Source organism: Cygnus atratus, chromosome 5 (genome assembly GCF_013377495.2).
Source record: "Cygnus atratus isolate AKBS03 ecotype Queensland, Australia chromosome 5, CAtr_DNAZoo_HiC_assembly, whole genome shotgun sequence".
NCBI lineage: Eukaryota > Metazoa > Chordata > Aves > Anseriformes > Anatidae > Cygnus > Cygnus atratus.
This window is the reverse complement of record NC_066366.1, coordinates 17057244-17079760: the sequence shown is the minus strand read 5'-3', so window position 1 is coordinate 17079760 and position 22517 is coordinate 17057244. Positions and strand designations below refer to the sequence as shown.

The 22517-nt window shown below is 38.2% G+C and overlaps 1 protein-coding gene across 1 annotated transcript; it reads right to left on the bottom strand.

Annotated features, from left to right (window-relative positions):
- Positions 1-186: 186 nt before the first annotated feature.
- FBXO3 (F-box protein 3) lies at positions 187-22517 on the bottom strand. The gene is made up of 11 exons (XM_035552162.2): positions 22350-22517; positions 18594-18683; positions 16104-16267; positions 13504-13618; positions 9104-9308; positions 7444-7489; positions 5117-5201; positions 4153-4275; positions 3581-3696; positions 3032-3222; positions 187-1273 (listed from the first exon to the last, which is right to left on the bottom strand). The coding sequence occupies exons 1-11, from the start codon at positions 22454-22456 to the stop codon at positions 1148-1150; spliced, it is 1368 nt and encodes a 455-aa protein (XP_035408055.1). The 5' UTR covers positions 22457-22517; the 3' UTR covers positions 187-1147.

Below are 22517 nucleotides of genomic sequence, written 5' to 3'. Positions count from 1 at the left end.
TAGAGTTTATGTAACAGTTGTAGATAGTAATGGAAAAAAATCACTTGGAACAACAATATGCTGGTATCCCATCATTGGAGCTACTAATTCTGTATGTCAGAAAGAAGAACTGACTACAGGAAAACTAGTCAGTTTTTGCTCAAGTCTCGGCAGAATCAGTCCCATGTTGCACTTTAGAGCAAAGGAGGCAGTTAAGTTGTTTATTAATGACAGTGGAAACAAAATAAAAGTGATAAAGCAAACAGATACTTCTTTAAATATAAAGTTTCTAGTCATCTAGTGTTCTGTCAGGCTCTTTTTTTTTTTTTTGGATTCATGCATAGTTGCAAAAACCCATAGAGGATTTAGGGAGACATGATATTTCAACATAAGTTGTCACCTATGACAAAGTCTGAACAGCAAACATCATATAAAGAAAAACTCTAAACTTATTTACAAATTCATACTTTGTAGTCATTGAGAAATTTCTTTGTTATCAAGTGGCAGATTATGCATTTACACTACATTCCAAAAAGGCATTATTCAATCAGAGTCACTTAGCATAAAATTAAGCTGAAAGACAGATTGTCCAAAAATAAGGCCAGTTTCATTCCAAATTTATGCATCTGATAACCAGAATTTTCTGGTACTTATGTTAATAAAAAGAGCATAAGAGCACCTGATCTAACCCAAATGGGATACATTGACCAACCTGCAAATTTCATTCCTAGCAGAAATTATCAACAGTAGAAACTCATGAGAAAGGACAATAGTACACACCTTTTTTGCCATCTTGTCTATTGCTAATTTGAAGTGTTTGTATAAAAACAAATCCCCACACCACATTTGTAATATGATCATAAATAGGCAATAGTTTAAAACTGTAAGATATGATTTCCTCAGACTATCAAGCTGTTTTGCACTTTGGAAAGAAGTGAACAAAACCTAAACATCTTTCTCTTCCTCTCCCTCCCTCCTTTCCCCCCCACTTCCAAGCCAGGGAAAAAAAGAATTTATATTCTGATGAATATTAGAGCTGGCACCAACATTCATGCTAGTTGCCCTGATGTGCAACAGAAAGTTCATTTACAATAGTCAGAAATATTCTTATGCACTAGTCCCAAAGAGTTCAGCTTCTGAAAACAGTTTTGAAGCAAACAAAATCCCATCAGGTATGATGTGGGCAGCGTCCAGAAGGTGCAGGAATGTCCAACACTCTACGTCGATCTTCATATTCATCAGTGTCTGTGGAATCTTCATCTTCATCCACTGCATATTCATTATGATTTGTTTCCTAATACAAAACATACACATACTTAATCAAAATTTTGTATTCCAGCTACTTATAAAGAGCACTAACAATTCTCTAGAAAAATTGGAAGTCTGTATCACTGCATCAGTTACCTGAGGTAGATACCGTACCCCATGTCTTAAAACCAGTTCCCTAGGCTTACAATAATAATTAGCAATAAAGATAATTTTGCCAAAATACATGACCTTTAACTCAATAAATATCCACTAGCCTTAATTACTCCATGTATACAACTAGGTATACAATGCCACGAGGTACCACAATTCAGCACCTTAGTTGTACCAATTTCCTTGGCAGCTTATCTAGACTTTTAATACAGGTAGTTTAAAAAAAAAAAAGAGGGTCATTACTACCTTTTAAAACTAGGAGGTAGAGTAAAAGATATAAAAACAAATGATTTTCACAGTCATCTGACTGGAAGGTTACAACTCACAAATGTAAGCTTGAGTTAGAGATGACATTTTCCATTATAAGCATGACCTCTGCTGGCATTTACTGTTAGAGCTACCACTGAGTTTCTCAAATCCCTTGGAAAAACAGGGAAAAGTGTAAAGGTAGATGCTTACTCCTAAGAAAGACTCAGTGCTTGTACAAAGTCTTCTATCTGAATTAGACACTAAATAAGGGCTATGCTAGTGATAAAATAAAGCAATCTTCTCTAAATGTGCCAAAACAAACAGAAAAGTTAAAGATCACCTCCTACAATCTCCAAACTATGATTACATTATAATTAACAGTAAGCTAAATATCTTATTGATTTCATTAAGTGACTTAATGAAATGCACTTCAGTGTGAACTAGTGAGCATCAAAAGGACGAACATCTTTTTAAAATTGTCATTAACTTAAACTTCTGTTTTTGAAGAAAGTGGATAGACCGTTATGGCTAGAACATACCATAGTGTGGTGATACCAAGAAGGAATATTTAAAAGAACTAAGAAATCCAAACAGCTAACTCAATGCCATGTTTCTAGGTACAATTTAAGAAATAAGGCAACTCCTTAAAACAAAATGAACAAACCTCAACATTGCTGCAGTCTGCATAATCAGATATGCCTCTGAAATATGCCCTGAACAGACATAACCATACAAACATATATATTTCTGTGCATCCTGGGGAGCGCTGGAGCTCAGACACAGGACAACAGAATGGTCAAGTTCTACCTCTGTTAAGAACCTACAGGGTGACAGATCTCACCTGATAAGACACAGCTTGACCTTAATACCAGACAGAGGTGGGGACCCAAGAGGGAAGACCCATAGCCATTTAGGACTTCTTGTGAAAGCTAGGGCCTAGGGTTTTGAATTAAATTGGTAGCATCACATGCCAAAGCAACAAGGATATATGGCTTTACTGACGTAGAAACTGCCTGAAAAGACTGCTACGGTTTCCAGATTGATGTAGGCTTAACTGTGGTATGTTTTACATGGAATTAAAAATCCAAATACTGTTCAGTACTGTGAATTTTGCAACATAAGTGTTTGTTGTTGTTTTTTTAATCAATAAACATTCCAGAAGCTGAAAAGAATTTATATAATGGGAAGTTGCCAAAGTCTCAGACCAAGTGATTCTTTTAGTTTTTGTTGAAGTGAATCTGAAAGAGTCGATTCTCAAGAAAAGAACTGAAACTGGAGTTGAAACACACAGTTGCACTCTCCTATTAAAATTAACCCAAGTGTTCAATGAAAACAGAAGGTGAGACACAAAATCCAGGATAAGCACAAATGCATCTCTACTTACCATTCGTGCTGTAGACACCTTGAATGTTGGACACACCATATGAAATCTGGGAATTGTAACATTAAAGAATTTGTCCTTGTAGTAGAGGCAGTGGAAGGTGTAATACCCCTCCATATATCCAGATGTCGTGGAAAAAGTGGTACAGCTGGTATATTCATAGACTCTCCCTGGACTGATTATTGGAAACTCCCCTGTTGGTAAAATACCAGATCACAATAAGTAAGGACTAAAGTATAACCACAATTTAGCAGTTTGCTGAGCTCTATAACATTCAGGCAGATCATTTTAGATTCCTGTGGACACAAATGATTCTCGGTAACTAGTATTAAAAATAACTGTTTGAAGAAAATTTAACTATCAGGCTGTTCAAACTTCCCTTGTAAAACAACTTTAAGACAAAACAGACGGATACATATTCCTTCCTTTCAAGCAATGAAATTATGTTTATACAAACCACATAACTGCCACACTCTCATCATAAGGAACGACTAATAGTGTAACTTTCATAACGTATGCTAAACACGTTCATAAAAGCAACCTTTTACTTACCAACTACTCCAGGACCCTGAACTTCTTCTACATCACCTTTGGCATTTGTTATTCTCCAGTATCGACTGTCCAGCTGACAAGCCTTCTCAGGAAGAGCATCTTTGGACATTTCAATTCTAGAAGCCAAATAGCATACTTAATGGTTATGTAACTACTTTCATACATTTTAAGAAATGCTTGGTAGTCTTGGGCTATCTCTCAGAATAGACTGGAGAAAAAAAAAACACACCACAGTGAAGTATACTGAATCAATCGCCAAGATATACCTGTGTGCCTCTATTCACTGTAGTTATTTATCCCTTTCTAAGTCACAGGAGTTACTTAGAACTTCTTCCCCCCACCCATTACTGTACTTTACCAATTACCAACTTGACAGGCACTTTATGCAGCTGGACAGGTAATATTTTAATGATTTTTTTTTTTTTTAGAAAGTACTGCATGCTGTGCACATTCAGATACTTCCTATTCATTTTAGTAACTTTATGAATGCTGTGCATAAATTTGCAACAGTTGATGATCTGAACACTACACACCTCTTTCCTGTGTTTTAAGAGTCATGCATTTATTCTCACCTGATTCTGTAAGTGAAGAAATAGTGCGGTGGATGTACAGAACTGAGTTCAGGTAGAAAAGACGTGGACACAGAAACAGTAATATCTCCTGTGGTAGCAACACATTCTTTATCATGGACATATCTACAAAAAGGAAAACATTAAACCTAAAAATAGCTCTGAACATTCAGTACAGAAAACTGAAGACGTAAAGTGATTAGTTAATCACTAAGAAGAGCACTGTGGGGCTAGACTTAAAAATAATTTGTAATTTGGCAGTTAAACAAAGGATGTATGCAGAATCTTCAGTATATATTCTTCCCAAACTCATACAGCTACAGCTCTCTGTAACTGCATTAATGCTTGTATTAAGTTAACTGTATAATTTGATCTGAAGTCAATGAAAACCCACTTGTTTAATAAAGATGCATCTTTATGCTATTTAAAAACCAAAAACCTAACAACTCCTACAGCAAAGAAATTTTCAGATCAGGAACTTGGTGTTCTGTAACACCCCAGTTTGACTGAAATAAGGCTCTTATATTTAGAAGAAATTATACACGTGTGAATATTCAAACACCGTAACAAGTCCTGTTTATTTACTTATTCTGCACTGTGTTACTTTAGAGACCAGTTCACTGGAACAACTGATTTTTTAATAGCTAAGAACAGCCCTGCAGCTGCAGTGCGTGCATAGCAGACAGAATAAATGATATGGTACTAGCTATGCTTCAGATCAACTGTATCACAAGATTCCAGTTCTGATAACACAAAGTTACAACCTCTGAAGCTTCTGGTGTTAAAAAAAAAAAAAGTTTTTTTTAAGCATTCTGTTTTAAAGCTGTATCTGAAATATCTCATGCACTTCCTCTTCTCTCCACCATTAGCTTTTGTATGACAAACGCATAACTACTTCAAAAGAGGTCTGCATTCTAAACGAGCCATCAACATATTGCAGTGAAGTTACAAATCCCAGTCACAATACCTGAAAATCTGATCTCTGATGATAGGATAACCACCAGTTACAACCTTGTTTACGTAGGATGTAAACCATTCCAAGTAAGATGTACCTAGATGTCAAAGAAGAAAAGTGTTCATAAGGACAGGCAAGTTTACCACTAAGTACATTACGATAAATATTCAAAAGGAAACAGTTTAAAACTTTGAATACTTCTACAATAAATTCTCAGACTTTTAGATGATTCAGTCAATATTCCAGCCCATTCAACCAACAAAGATCATTTGTAGAAACCAACCTAGAATAAAGATTACATACTCCAGAAATGCCACAGCAATCAAAGAAGCTCTTAGCTAAGTATATCACATTATAATCACAGCCTTCAAATGCTGATGCCTGTCATCATGTTTTCCGTATCAAGACCGTTCTGCTATGATTTGGAAAGATGACTAGTACAGTGGCCTATTCTATTTGTGTAGCTATTTCCAGCTAGTCTACCTACAAGAAGCACACAAGCCTGCTGATGGACTTACTTAATTTTGATATACAAGTTTCCATATGAATAATTTTTAAGAAACCTGCTAACAAGTTGCAGAATTTTCCTCTCCTTGAGAACAGGGATGAGGCATAGACAGAGATATGCTCTGCACTCCTCCTACAAACCCAGAAAAAATAAGGCTGTATGTCATTCAAAAGCAGCTAGAATTTTCTTAAACATACAGCCATTGTCTGAGGAAAGCTTTTCATACACCTACAGCCATTATTTAGGAACAGCTTGATTTCTAAGCAGACAGTCAAGCTGTCACATTTAACTCTTAAAGAGGAGAGTTTCATCCAAGTGATACTGGCTTTCTGGAAAACAATTTCTCAGCCACAGATCTTCTCAGCATTGTGATAAAGAGTTCAACAGAAAAGTACACAGAGTTCTTCAAATATTTGTCAATATTACTCATAAAAAAACATCTTGAAGCTAACTGAAATACTGTGAAACTATTATCCTAACCTTCACTGACATGTTATCAAGTACTATCACTCCTGTTAGATTACATGTACTTACCACTTCTTCCTTTGTGCAAGAGCTATGTGTACTGTCCTTTGATCTTTTGGAAGTCTAAGCATTTCCAAGCTTATCCTCCTCCTTTCTACCACTAATCCACAAAATGCAAACCTTGTATAAAGTAACTCCAAATGGAGAAAATAGACCAATTTACTCTGCAACGTTCAAAAAAACTGGATAAATGCTGTATGTGAAGCTTCCCCTCCACCCTGCAATATGCCAAGATTAACCCTTTCAGCCAAGTGCAATACATTTAAGTACGATGTCAGACCACCTCACCATTGAGGCAACGCCATAAAAGCAGCAAGCTCGAGGTAACAATATGAATACACCAGAGTAGCTTTAAAGTATTACATCATCCTCAGGTGGAAAGAAGCAAGTAACCAGCTATTACTCTTGAGCTTTTGCTGTAGCTTCCCTCTGACGATCCTGAAGCACATAGTGCATTCTAAAATATGACCTTCGTAAAACGGATGACAAACTTCTTACTTGACATTGAAATCAGTTCTTAAATTCAGTGAGTACGTAGAAAGGTTTTCTATAATTAGAGTGGCTAAGAGTTTAACTACCTTCGACCTAAACCAGCAGTGGTATAGCATTGTCTAATGTAGTTTCCCACTGTTACTATTAGTACATATATCCGAAGAAATATACAATGCTAACATGAATTTTGGCACCAGTTAGAACACATCTGTCTAAATTAATTCTTTTGACTCAGTGGGAAAGCATAGTCACTGTTACCAGATTTCAGGCAATTAAAACGAAGAATCATTTCAGCCAATGTACATATCAGACAGATGATCACAATGGACTACTACATAACCAAATGACAGAGAAAATTAGCCAAATCAAAATTCAGAAAAGCTTTCTTCTGTAGCTATGGTTATAATTATTTAGATTTCATTAAGGGACACAAAATATTTTGAACTTCTAACATGGTAGCAAAAACTACTGGAAAAAAAAACTGCCTATCTGGATGTATAACTACTTACGTCATTCCCATGATGGCTAATTTAAAGCTTTTGCTCATCTTGTTAGACAGGTTAATACACTGAGTAATTCGTATACAAGACACAAGGAAGGACAAGCTTTAATAAAGAAAACTTGCATCTCATTTCAAATAACCACTGATGTTTTAAATCAGGTTAGCGTCTTATAAGTATTACAGAAAATTTAGAACACTTGCTCTGTACAAGTCAGCTGCACTGTACAGTTTGATTTGATCTGTCAAACACTGACATGTATTTTCTAAACACAATTAAAACATTCTGCGAAATTCTTTATTCTGAAGTGTTACCTGTAATGAACATATCAATAGCAGACGGGTTGCGAGCCATTTGGTCCTAAAAGGGAAAGTTATGGATGTAATTGAAGTAAAGCATTAGACTTCAAAGGTTAAAATTCAACATCTGAAATGTAACACAGGGAATACTTTCCCTACATTCACTAAACCAATTATCTGGCTTCTTAATACACCATTATATTCCCAGCCAGATATTCAAATGTATAATATAAAACACAAATTCCTGTCCCTGTGAGTACTTAGCTGATAATTAAATGTACAGCTTGAACATTCCATTAAGGTTAATCAGATTTAATGCATCGCTTAAGAAACACAGCAAATAAAAATATATTGACTTAGAACAGAAGCAGAGTAAAGTTAAGGTTGAAGGAGACCTCTGGAGATGATCAGTTCAAACCCTTCACTCAAGACGGGATCAGCTAGAGCAGGTTACCCAGGACCATGTCCAGCTGGGTTCTGTCTCTAAGAACAGAGACCATGCAACCTCTATAAGTAACCTGTTCCAGTGTTCAGCCACACTCACAGCTCTTTCCCTATGTTCAGATCAGGTTTCTTCTGTTTCAATTTGTGCTTACTGGCTCTTCTTCTATAATTGGGCAGGCATCACTGAGAAAAGTCTAGCTTTGACTTCTTTATGCCCTGCTATCCAGTATTCATAAACATTGATAAGATTCCCCTGAGCCTTCTCTTCTCCAGACTCAACAATTCCATACCCTTTACTACCACATTCCCCCCTTGAAACAACCAGGACCATTCAGACATGACCCAAAATTTAAGTAGCATTTCAAATTTCAGAGCATTATCTGAAATGTTTAAATACTCAGCATAATACAAAGGGAGAGCTTAACACCCTCCAAGTGATCCCTTATCACGACATTTCCTGGAAATCTCAGTGCTACATGCTTTGAAAATAAACAGCTAGAAAGTACATAGCAGGAAGAAGATATCCTCCCTGCCCACCAACTTTTTTTTTTTTTTTTTTATAAATAGAAGAGACACCCTTCACTTCCCCTGCTTTTTTGTTTGGAAGAGGCTTCAGGAGGTGGTTAAAGAGAGGGGGAAGGCCAAAATCTTTTTAGCCTCACTAGCAACAATACAACTATCTTAAAATTCTACAGCTATAAGAATTATGAAAAACCACACAGATAATTAAGTTCTACAAAAGATCTGTTTATGACCAATTTGTTCTGTCACTAGAAAGTAAGGTTTGCTTAAAACCCAGAGGATACCCTTCAGTACGTTCACATTTATCATATCTGGGTGAAGAGATTCATATAGATGCTTATCTTCCAAAGAAAAGCTTTTCTTCCTTAAAGTAACAAGAAAAAGATTATATACCTGCCATAGCTGTCAACAAATTTAACTAGTATCTTCCAATAATGATGAAAAGATGAATGCCATCCACTATCATGAACCTATGGAAATTGCTATAGCCATTAACTACTTCATGTAAATTTCTTTCATCTAATCAGCACTCCACTTGTGGACTTTGGTGAAACCTGATGGCAACTCAAGGACAAAAAACTGAAACTAGCATGCTGTCTTAATATAATACTTATGCTATGTAAAGTATTTCAGGTGTCAGATAACATGCAATGGGGTACCATCAATTATTACAAAAGTACATTCACAAGTATAAACATATCCTCCTTACTGGACATTGATAGAAGATCTCGTATTTATTTCGTCCTTCCACACTCTCCAGGGCCATGTACTGACTCAGGCCAGTGTGAATGCAAAACGTAAGTGGAAGGCATTGTTTCAGACCTAGCCTCTGTTGAAAACCTCCAGCAGCTGTGTCAATATCCAACAGGTCTTCAGAGCGGTAGTGGTTCGACAGCGCCATACTTCCCATCAAACTTGAAACAAGAAAAAAAAGATAAATAGAAGATACTACTCAGAACGCAGCGACAGCTTCCGAAATCTTTTCTAAGTATTAACTCTATCAATGCTCTAGATGCATATTAGAGCTAGATGAAGTCCAACTATAATATTCAGTAGCCAAGCCAAGTTTTAGTTCACAGCACCAGCCTTCATAAAGGAAGGCTTGGTAACTCTCAAACACTTCCTTATACATTCTGTGCATCCTAAAGCACCCTTTTAAACTGCTGGAGATTCTCATTGTCTACAATTATTTCAAAAAAGGTGGAGGCTTTCTGTTAACAGCTGACACAGTTTTCTATAGTAGCATAATGTAACAATAGCCAATGCAGCCTGTATCTCAAGTTTTGATAGCATTGAAAATTAACTTCCACAAAGCATCCGTGGTTTTTCAATTAGAGTAACAAGCTGCTATAGTAACAGTCATTGATCAAAACCACAATGATCTAGGTGCTTTATACTTCGGAGAAAATGTTGAGAAGTAAAGAAGGAAAACATCTACTGTATCAGAGAGATTAAAATCTCAGTACAAAAACTTAGGCAGACAGATACAAGCAAAGTTGTACAAGGAAAGAATGAGACAATATTCATCAGCATGACATGACAAGACTATCAAGTGTCCTTCTAGTTTTTCCATCTTGCTTTTTGTAAGCATCTCTTCAAAAGATGGGATTTTTGGTGGTTGTTTTTGACAATAAAAAAGCGACTCTGAAGACCATAGGAGCCTCTCTGCTTATGAAAAGAACACACACATTTGGAAAAAAAAGTTGTACTAATCTGAAAAGTGTAACATATCAGGAATGAAGGTGAACATCAGAAACTGAACTTAACACTGATATGAGTGACAGGTGAGAAACGCTAGGGCAAAAATAAAAAAACAAGCAACCTACATTCAACCTAATAGAGGGGCAGAGAAGAGAAGAATGGGGTAACATGACTTAAGTATTCACTTACAAGGGCACACACTACAGCAGTGTGCTTAGCAAGAGAAGACGACTACATTTGTCAAAGCCAAAGAAAAACACGCTGCAAAGAAGTTTTTGTGAATGACAGGAAAGATTCAGTAGACTTCAAACGTAGCCTGGGCTTTGGCAAGGTCTCAGCCTTCAGAGAAAACTTTGCAGAGTAAAAATCAAAGTGAACAATTTAAAACAGACCTTAAAATAAGTAAAGGATTTATACAGAACTCCTGTCTAATTTCAGTCCATCTTACTAGCTTTTTGACTTCTGTATTTAAGAAGTCACATTTTCTAGTTTTTATTTTATTAAAACCAGACTTTTTGTTTGAAAAAAACATTTTATCTTCTTTGGAGGCCTTTCTAGAAGAGATGTCTAGCCAGGTCAACATAAAAATTTCTCAAGACTCAATCTCCCATCGTATACATATGCTAAGTATCAACAAACTATGAGATGAGTATCTGACAATACTTTGCTAAGAATTACACTTTAATACCTCCTTAATTCAGGTTACTTTACGGACCGAACTTAAAACTAAGCAAAATACAAGAATTCGACACATTTTAAACAGGCTAATGGCATGAGGTTAATGAAAGCAGTAGTTACAACAACAAATACATTACACATAAACATGTCTTTATATAACCGATGTGGGACTTTGAAACATTTGGAAGGACATCAAAAGAAGCCCATGAAATATTCTTCTTATGAACCAGCAGGACATATGAAAAAGTTTACACACAAATGTGCTATATATACACACTATGTATCTGGAAAAAGGCCTGAAGTAATAGAGTTCATAGCTTTTGCAATTGTAAGAATACAACAGATTTTGCAACAACAGCTTTCTCATCCTTTTTTTTTTTTTGGCAGAATTTGGCTGACATTCTCTCAAAGCTCTGAAAGATGAGATATTTTGCCTATGGTACATTAATGCAAGATGTTTGTCAAAATCGTGAGAAAGTTTAAATTCTAACGCAATGTCAATGATAGCACAGGAATTGCATTGGAATTAGCACGTGAAAGCTCCTAGAACCAGAAACAAACAAAACAGCCAGCATCCATCCCAAAATCCAGAGACTTTAGCTTCTCCTTAGGGTTGCTGCTAGATCCAAGTAACTAGAACTCAGAGAGATCTAACTGATTGTGCAATTCAAACTAGACTGGGCCCTGTTAACAGCACAGTATTCTTGACAGATCAACTAAGAAAATACTCCTAGGGTCAGAGTAAGACTGATCAGTCCTCCAATAAATTGTCTTTCAGTAACATCACCCAATAGCATAGCGTGGACTAAAAAGTAATCTGTAAAGGTACATGCAAGAGTAGCTGAGCTTCCTGACTTTATAAACCATATATGAATTTATTTTTCTCCCTTCCCCCAAAGAGGCTGAGAGCCACAACCTTCTCTTCCCCATCCAAATACACAAACCCGTAGTTTACATCTCCCCACCCATACTCCCTTCTAAGTTGCCTTTAACTGATGTTTGCAGATGCAAACTCTTGCGAACGCTATACTTTTACTGGCGTTATGAAAGCAGTGACTCAAAGCACAAGCTGCCACACGTCAGTGTGATCTAACGCTTGGGCAACAGGTTCCATTCCTCTCATTTTTCCTTACGTATTCTTGCTAAAATCTTAGCACAGATACATGAAGTACCTAACAGCGACAACATGCAAGATGCATCCACATCTAGTCCCAGTGTCCTCCTCCATTTTTGGCCTAACATGCGCAGCCCATCAACTCTCTGCAGACTTCAACTACCTCGAGCTGAACTTTGCAGTATTCACCTCCCACAACAAAGTGAAGAACTATGGGGCTGGCTAGTAAGCGTGTCCCAAAGGTAACACCAGGCCTTCCACTTGTAGCGTGGCAGCCTTTCTTTCTCTGGGTCTCAAGTGTCAGAGCTAACTGCTCCACCAGGGAGGTTTGTCAACCTGGGTGTAGGCTCGTGCTCTCCATCTGAGGGTACGGCAATAGATCACAGTGCACTGGCAGTTATTCAGAGCAAAAGGCATGCCCGAAGATGCATGTCCCCTGCAACAGCCCTTCCACAGGCAAGTTACTCATCGCAGTATCACAGAATCATCTAGGTTGGAAGAGACCTCCAATATCACCAAGTCCAAGCAGTAGGAAGAGGTGCAGAGCTATACACAAGCTGCAGAGCTGCATGTTGATCACTTCCAAGCTGATCAAGTGCAATAACTGTACTTTGCATAAACCAACACTTTCTGAATCATATTAGGGTTGATAAAAAATTATTAGGAAGTCATCCGCTGATCAGTGATAATATATTTGCTGTTAGTAACTACCACTTTTTACTCTACCAGGCAACAGAAGGAAGCACTTTCAAAATGGAAAGAGCTACCTCATTTAAAGCCTACAGAACTAGGGCACCTACCTCTCCTCTAAAAAAAAAAGTCTCTCCTAGAAAAGAAAGAACTGGAAGTCATCCTTATGGTTGCATAAAGCTGTTTCCCGTATTCCTTCCACGCTTATTAGAGGAATTGGAGGAAGCTGTGCCTGCTTTACCTGTGAAGGTTTTGGTAGAGCAACATGAAGGCACTGCCCACTACATCCTCTGCAATGATTTGCCCTAGTTTTCCATCTTTTGCTAACACTTGTGGCACTTTGTCAAATGCTGAGCTGGTAAATCTTTTTCTAGTTGGAAGATACAAATTCACATCTAGTCATTTGCCTTCTAAACTTGATGTAAAATGAGTTTTTAATTGCTGATACCACTTGAAATTATAAAATCTTCTGCTTAGAAAACTTAATATGCAAAACTGACATTGTGATTCTACCGATGACCACCTGATTTGAAAGTTATTCCCTAAGCATTTGAAAAAAAAGTTATTAAATCATGAAGCCTGCAGTGTCAAGAGGCTAATTTACACGGGTAACATGAAGCAAAACTTACAGTGGTATGTTGTCTAACAGTTTGAAATTTTAGTTATTACAAAAAAAGTTAAAGTCACTCACTAGCAGAGAAGACTGAAGTGTAAGAATAATTAGATCAATTAAGAATCTACACCACATTTGCAGTTACTTCTGAGAGTAGAACATAACCAATTCTAGAAGTGTCACTAGAAGCAGTCACTCAGTTATAATACATTTAACGTTTCATCTGTCCTGATCAGCAGACTTTTTTTTTTAATAAACAGACCAAGAAATACAGCAGGAATTAATGACTTGATATGTAGTTTTTGTTCCTTACCCAGGAACAACTAGCTTCTGTCCATTGTGAATACGAAATGAACATCGGTAGTCATCAGGGAGTTTGCAGCCTATCTGTGCTTCCACAGCATCTAGATCTTCCTCCCGCACACTCTCTGTGTACAAAAAGAAACAGAGCATCAAGAGGCAGTTTTGGAGGGGGAAATAAAGAAGGGCTGTTCCTAAGAAACACTCAAATTTAATGCTGCTTCACTACTCTGCCCACAGTACCTATATGCTGTTGCTGACAAAGATGAATACTAGGATTTGCGTTACAACCTTTTTCTTTAAAATTTTATTTCATATCATTTTATTAGAGCTGCGTAGCTAGCAATAAGGAGAAACTACGTACACTCTAGACATAACAGCATGTTTTCAGTTGCCAAAGAGAATTTGAAGTAGCCCCAGCATTACTAATTTGTTTTTAATGTTATTACAGAAGCAAATACAGGAATATATATTTCAAAGTATTTTGCCACTTGTAATTCAGAGGAAGCGAGCTGACAGAAATACAAAAGCAAGGAAAATTCAGTTTAACTTAGGGACACAGTTGTCTACGAACATGATCTCAAGAATCTTCCACTGATTCAAGTCATGCAAATGGCCAGAATCACTAAAAATCAACTTATTTCAAATACAAAGCGTGGAATTTATAAATGCTTTGATCAAACGAACATAGGCATCAATATTTGGTAACTACTGTATGCCAGGTGTTATACAATGAATACTACACACATTTGAAAGGAAGCTGATTACTTCAACTAATTACTTAATACAGCACACCAATCTCTGTCCAGTGAAATCTCAACAGGCCTGACTTAATCATAAAGTATTTATAAAGTGAAATGAACCTTTCCCCCACAATGTTGTAATTAGCTGACAGAGTCCCAGTTACAACTTTTAGGCAATATTGATGTGACTCTTTCATCATTCTAAGGGTTGTTTCTTTCAGTTTCCAATCAGACCACCACCAAAAAAAAAAAATTGGCTACAGCCACCATCCATCTAGAATTTGAAGCAATAAATACATTGAGTAAATTGAGGGGATTTTCATATCGATTATCAACGGAAAGGGGTGGGGAGTAACTATTCTTATACCTCCACACACAATTCAGAGGGATTTCTATGTCCTCCTTTCTACCAAACATCAAGTGGATGCCCTGTGCGGTCTGCTCTAATCAAGGTTTTCTGGCTGATTTTTTTAAACAACATTTTTCATATTTATTATCAGGTTAATTTATAAGGTATGAGTTAAATATCCAGTGAACCACGGTGCTGTACTAATGGTATTACGAAGGTTTGAGTCTTAGAAGAGCTCCTGCTAAAACTTTCCATCACAATACAAGCGTAGAAATGGAAAATTTCACTTTTTTTTTTTGTCTTTTGGTAGACAAAGAGAAGCTTCACTGCACCAAATACCTTGGGAGGTATTTGAAAGTAAAACCATGGAAAGATCTGCTCATTTCAACACCTCCAACACAGATAATTTCCATCTTATTAACATTCGACTGACAATTCACTGATTCCATATACCTGAGTGCTCTGTTTTCAATAGAGCAGAATGCAAGTTACAAAAATCAAGGCATGGATATCTTCATCAAATACTATGGCCTGTGTAACACAAGACTTTAGGCTACACATAACACTTACAGTTTTTTCCTAAAATGGTATTACTTCAGTAATACTCAGAAGTAACCCCAAAAAAATCAGAACAAAAACCAGCATGTATTAAATTCTAATCACACTGTTATTCACAAATAATTAGAAAAAAAGTAACAATCCAGCAAGCCAAAAAATGTGCAAGACTTACATAGGAAATAGAACATTGTCTATAGGTTTTTCTTAATTTCACAGACCACAGTATTAGACAAAGACATTTGATTTAATTGCACACAGATGACTGAAGATAAAAATGCAAGACCTATTTATCCTCATACCAGAAAAGCCCAAACTTGCTTTATGTCTTAACGTATACGATTTACGAATCTGAACACCAGAAGTACTTCAAGTATTAAGACAAACTTAATCTGGATATGTAATTTTAAAAATACAAATCCTTGTTCAGCCACTAATTTATCTTTGTTAGAGGAACACAGTAAGACCTACAGAAGAGGAAAAACTCTCCCTTTTTGTTTGGCTTTAGTTTAAAAGTGCCTGTTTAAAAGTGTCTTTAAAAGTGTCAATGTGCTTTCGTTAGGTCTTCAGAAAATCTCATGAATAAAAATCACACCAACAAGCCCCAGGTCCTTGAAATACTGGGACTAGTAAAAATTAAAAATAAAAATAAAAATCAGTCCCAGCAACCATAGACAAAAGCAGTAAAACTATTTTCATTTGTTCACTAGAAAAAAATAATTGTTTTCTTAAACTAAATCTTCGGAGATTCTATGGATCACTAGTAACTGACCAAGTACTATTCACGTGGCCCAATTTATTTATTTACTGTAGGGGAAGGGAGAGCATGTCTCCTTGACTTGCAGGGCTCCAGTAACCAATGCACAGGCCTAAGATGAAAACAGTATAAAACCTAATATCAGACAATGTAGCATTAGCCAATCGACTAAAGGAAGTAGGTCTTATACCATAGGTCTTATACCATACCTTTCAAAGAACCAATCATCCGAGGACACCGCTGTCCCAAGTATTTCTCTAGGTCATCCCAGGCTTTTTTCAATGTAGCATAATACTGGATATATCTTCCTAGATCAGAGTAGGTGCTGATGAAGATAGCTTTCCAGCTCTGATTTCGCTGACTTTTTTCTGCTCTAAATAGACATGATGTAAGAAAGGTTAAACACCAGTCTAAAAATCTTGACTTCTAAAACCAATGTTAATATTAGTTATTTGACAAAAAAGGTGTGCATAATACTATGCCAAGAACATTTCTCAGTCACAGGAAGCTCCACCAACTTAATTAATTCTGGCACCTTTGAACAGAAGTAGAAAAGATTCTGGGTACACAGTATCTGGGGAAAATTTAGATACAGTATTTCCGTACAGGAAGAGTGCTGTCTGTTATTAAGTCTTAGAGAACTGGTAAAATAGCTGTATCAGATCACATTTCACACATATACAGGGAAGGCCTTTAAAAATCTAATTTTTTTAATGACCACATTAGTCATTAACTCCTTTATTTACCCAATAAGAAGGATCAAGGAGCAAAACAGTTAATTGAGAACTCGGTACACCAATCTGGAAAGTCAGTTTCTTAAAGAATCACTGCATATTCAATTCTCCTCACAGGCACAACAGCAGGATACTGGAAGATAAGCTGCCAATAAAGTGCTGATATCTGACAAACAATGCTTGCCTCCAAAAGCGTAGCAGTTTTTGCATTGTTGTGTAAGGACATATTGCAACTCTTCGGAGTCCAATAAGCATGTTCAATCTAAAAAATGTAATACAGTTCAATACACCCGAATAATAATTTAACACTTGAGAAGTTTTCACATGAGCTTTAACATTTCTTTAGCTCTAATAAGAAAAGAAGAAACTTGTTTCTTGAGGATGAGTTGAGGAGAAAAAAAAGACATCAAATGTAATCTGGAAAGTTATATAAACTAATGACAAAACCAAAGAGTTAAAAAAGAGGAAAAACCCAAAGTGAATCACGTCTCAGCAGATGAGAGAAGTTTCAGTATATATATACTCTCCAAAAGTTATTTGTAGAAATCTCCTTCAGCCTTGATTACTCACTTTTCTTGGTTGAAGGGAGGCCAGCATCTCAGAAACCAACACGAGAGTCTGTTCTGCTTAGTGGAGTCCTAACCCCCTGAACTCCCCCACATACGCAAACCATGTTCCTCTTCTCTAGTATCAGGTACTCAGTTTGAACTTTCCCCTTCCTTATCTTCCTTCCCCTGCCCCCCTCACCAGATTTTCCTTTCTAGTTTGGATTCTGCTAAGAATATCACTTAGGATTTTTACACAGAGATTTCAAGGCAGAACTTTTACATCTTCTTGCATTATATTTTCACAAGCTGTATATAATTAGAACATTCACTGTATGTTTACATATGCTGATGTCTTGCATCTGGGGAGAAATAACCCCATATACCCAGTTCACAGAGGGTGCCAACTGGCTTAGAGGCAGTTTTGCCAAGAAGGACCTGGGGGTCTTGGTGGACAGCAAGCTAACGATGAACCAGCAATGCATGCTCGCAGCGAAAAGCCAACAGATCCTCAACTGCAATAGGAAAACATTGCCAGCAGGTCAAGGGAGGTGATTCTTCTTTTCTGGATGTCACTGGTGAGGCTGTGTCTGGAGTACTGTGTTCAGTTCTGAGCTCTATAGTACAAGAGAGATATGGACATACTGCACAAGGCCTCAAAGACAATTATGAGATTGGATCAGTCTTTCACATTAGGAGAGTTTAAGAGAGCTGGAACTCTTCTGCCTGGAGAAGAGAAGGCTCAGGGGCACCTCACCAATGTGTACAAATACCTGACAGGAGGGAGTAAAGATGGAGCCAGGCTCTTCTCAGTAGTGTGCACTGACAGGTGGATAGGCAATCAGCACAAATTAAAACCCGTGAAATTCCAACTGTATGCAAAGAAACACTCTTACTGTGACAGTGGTGTGAGACAGTGCCCACAGTCTCCATCTGTGGAGATCAAGACCGTACTAGACACAATCCTGAGCAGCCTGCCACTGGTGACCCTTCTTGAGCAGGGGAGTTGGGCTAGATGATCCCAAAAGGTGCCTTCCAAACTCAACTGTTCTGTGGTTCCAGTCACAGCAGCCATTGCCACAGACATCCAGCTGTACCCCCATAATTACAGTACTCAGAATATTACTTTCCCCCATGGAATATTTGGTGCCTGATAGTCAGACTGTAGCTTCTCCTTCAGCCTAGGGATTAATAGGCCACCTCTTTGCTAACAATCCATAAAACTTTCATAACACTCCTACATTCATGTAACTTTTATAGGAAATTAACATTTTTGGTACCTCAAACCTTTGATCATTTTGAAGCCAGTAAATGGCAAATACCAATTCAATCTAAAAGTTACCGGAAGTAATGTGGACATAGCACAATAACGTAAGTCTTATTTTTATAGAGAGAAAAGGCTTAATACAATCACACTTACTCTGAAATAAGCCAGTATTTCTTGCAGTGTCTTTTCCACAATGGATCATGGCTTGAGAGCTGATTTAATCTCCGACTTAAATAGCAGCAACTATAAATACAAAATCATTAAATTTGATTGCAAAAGAGCAGTGAAATAAACAGAGAAATACTAATACATTGTAACTTGTGTTCTCATGAAATTAACGTCAAAGTTAGTCAACTGTCCTTTTTAGAGTTGTTCTTATAAAGGTTAAGAGTCTCCATTACAGCTGTGTAAGTTGTGAACTACTTTTCTAATTGAACTACATACTTTGAGAACCTCAAGAATTGTCAGCAATTAAGTCATTTTGTAAAGCGGGTCATCCTGCACATCTCTGCCATCACAAACCTTATCTGAAAGATTTGGGCATGACTCCATGCCACCAGACGTACGTATTCCAGTAGGCTAGTTATTATGATTTAAATTGCTTCCTTACCTGAATCTCCAGACTCTACCTGATCTTCTTCACTGTTGCCATACTACTGAAAGCTGAATCAATAAGCCTAAGAACTATACAGTTTACGTATTACAAAGTTATTTTCCACTTAAAGTTATTTAAATAAACTTTATGATGGGAAACAAAAAAAACTGCAAGTTCACTCTTATGAAGAGCATATATAAGTTCTTGCCACTGTTGCATTGCAGATAACACTGCTGCTTCAGGAATTTCAAAGAATCATATCCTGCAATATCTAGCATTATGGCAGAAGCAGTATTAAGAAAAACTGTAGGATGTGAGTTGGAAATTGGCCTCAGAATCATTTAAGTTGATCCTTTCTTGTTGCAAGGAGATAGCAATAGTTAACCCATATTCCCAATGCCTGGTAACTTTGTTTTTAAAAGCAGTAACAGAGGTACCAACAAACACAAAAGCCTGTTCCCATTTTTACTTTTTACAATTTAAAAGCCTCTCTGGAATGTAAAACTGATAATAACAGCAAGGCATTCCAGTATATTTGTGTTGTTAAGAATGTGTGGCAAAACATCAGCAACATGCAGAGCAGTAATACAGGGAATTACTATGTTATTCAAAGATTCACAGAATTTAAAAGAAACAAGTGTCTCATTCAGTCTAACCTCAACACCAGACAATAAACCTTTTCCTCCTTCTGTATTTGAGCTGAATTGTCAGTTATACTTCAAAGAAACTTGCAAAAAGATACCACAAATACAGATGCAGTACCACCACTTCCTCTGGTAGCTTGTTCTAACAATTAATATATGTATTTTAATGGCTGTGATTAACATCTAAGTACCCTAAACAACGTTACCAAACTTCAGCTTTCAGTTACTGCCCTTTTTTTTTTTTCCCCAGTGTAGCTCAGATATTGGTAAATTAGAAAGACCAACAGTGTAAATGGACATAGTTACATACTGAAATAAAGATACCTCCAAATCTTGTCTTTGATAAGCTAAGTAAGCCATAATCCAGGCCTGGAGAAAACATCTTGTGCTGAGACTACAGAATTTTTCATGCTTATCTGCCCGGTTCAGTCTTTTTTCTTTTTTTTTTTTTTTCCCCTAATATCCATTATAAGCTGTTTAAACTATAACTATATTAGTATTTCAAAACTAACCTGAACAACACAAAGTGATTCTTCCTTCTTGGATGCCCTGCCATTACCGTTCCGCTCTCAATGACACTAAGACATCAGTGCATTCATTTCTACCATCATAACAGTTTTACTAATGAGACATGCTGAATTGATTGTTAACACCCTTGGATCTTTTTATTCATTACCTTCCATCAGCATGGTCTTGCACTTTTTTTCCCCCTCTGAATTACAGCTCACTTACTTGACTGGTCAGCTTGACCAGAACACAGACCTCTTGAAAGATTGCTGTGTTACCTCACCTCTCTTTGCAACATTTGTAAATTTTAATGGCTTTGCCTTTAAATAAGATGATATTCAACACCTGTTAATGGTTTGTACTTCGAATTTAATAGTAATCCCAGCATAATCCCACTAGAAACACCATGTTGTTTCATGGCTGCTCATTAACAGCAAAATCTTGACATTTGGCCACGTAAGAACTTCACTCACAACACAACGAATGTTTATTTGTAAATTAGAATATCCTGAAGTTAAATTCCTATCTGAAATCTACTATGTTGGTGCTTATCAACCAAGCCTGTAATTGCTTGGAGAAAAGTCACTGTGGCATCAGAGAAACATGTTGTTTCAAACTGGCTTTAATTGCATCTTCAATCAATTCTCATTAATTACATACATATTTTGTCCCATGTCAGCTTTTCCATTATTTAAGGACCACCACCAGGCTAACCAACCTGTGGAATACTAGAGAAACTGTAATGTTTGTGATAGAGCACGTACATGTCACTAAAGCAAACAGCAGCAAAGTAAAGATTTCCTCAATTGATGCTCTGAGTACCACAAAGAGCCAGTTATGCAAAAATACCATTGTCACCTTTAGAGCTAAGAAACCTAACCAGTATTTAATGGTCCTTGCAAAATCAAATCTATCTCATTTCAAATACATAACAAAAATAGGTACTGAGCCTAACTGCCTTTACTACACCATTAGCAACTACTACTAAATCATCTACACTGGCTGTACGTAATTACTCAGTTGCTAACATTTTTACTTTCGTTACGCTTAGCCTTTTTTACTGTCATCCTAATAGAAGTCTCTCTGATGCCTTCATCTTTCTTATTAAGATTTTGGAAAAGAGAAACTACTTTGATAATATTCTATGTGATTCATACACATTCCTCCCGCAACTAAATACTGTGATTCCAATCACTGCCACTGCTTGTACTCTATTGCTAAAGTTTTAGCTAAAAACATGTTCCTATCTTCACTGTTTGACTCAATCCTTTAGCCACCTAGCAGACCATCCAAGAGCAGCTTGCAACTTTCATTTGTGTTTTTTTCTGCCTGAAAAGTCTTCCTGTTTAATTTTGTTCAGTTTGCCTCAGATTCCAACAAGAGCTCATTCAGCTATCTGAAAACACTTACTGGCAACAAGACTGCCCTTTGTTCGCCCACAGATATGCAGGACTTTCAGAGAAGTACTAATTTCATCAACTCAGTTACTGGTTCTAATGTGTAACTTAGAGACAAATAAAAGCAGCATAGCATGTGGGTGAGAAGAGCGAACATCCCTTTTTGCTTAAAAACAAAACAAAAAGGGCACAACACTGCTCTTCTAAGGGTGCAATTTGTTAGGATGTCTTCCACCAAGCGGTTTCTCCAGAACAAGCCGAATCCTTTTCCTGCCCAGCAGCGACAAGTGCTTCAGGAGCGCTCTGCCCCAGCCTTGCTTTCCCCGTCTGTCACATCCTCCTGAACCCGTTTCCGAGCGGAGCCGTGCACGGACTGAAAAGTTGTGCAACCGCGGCTCACCGGGAGGCTGCCGCACCGCACACCGCCTCCGCCCGCCCCCCCCCCGGGCTGTCCCCCCCGGCTCCCCCCGGCGGGCCCCCAGCTCCCGGCCGCGGGAGGGCGCCGGGCACCTGTCGGCCCGGAGCTGCCAGCGGCGGCCCGGGGGCGCCGGGGCCGCGGAAGGGACCGGGCCCCGCCGCCGCCACCCCTCCGCCGGCCCGGCCTCGGCTCGCCCCGCGGCCCAGCGCCGAGCCCCGCGGCCCGGGGAACGCCTCCCGCGCCTCCCCCAGCCCCCCGCCGAGGCCGGGCCCGGCCCTCTTTCCTCCCCCCTTAGCCCCCGGCGGCTCGTCTCGGCGCGTCCCGCGCAGCCCGGTGCCCGTGCCGCACCTCATCAGGTCGCGGTAGTCGAGGAAGCTGAGGATGAGCAGCAGCGGGTCGGTGGGCAGCAGCTCCAGGCTCAGGGCCGCCGGCTCCATGTCCAGGGGCGCCGCCATCTTGCGAGACGTCCCAGCGGCGCCGCCGGGGCCGCCCCCGCCCGTCGCGCCGCGCCGCTCC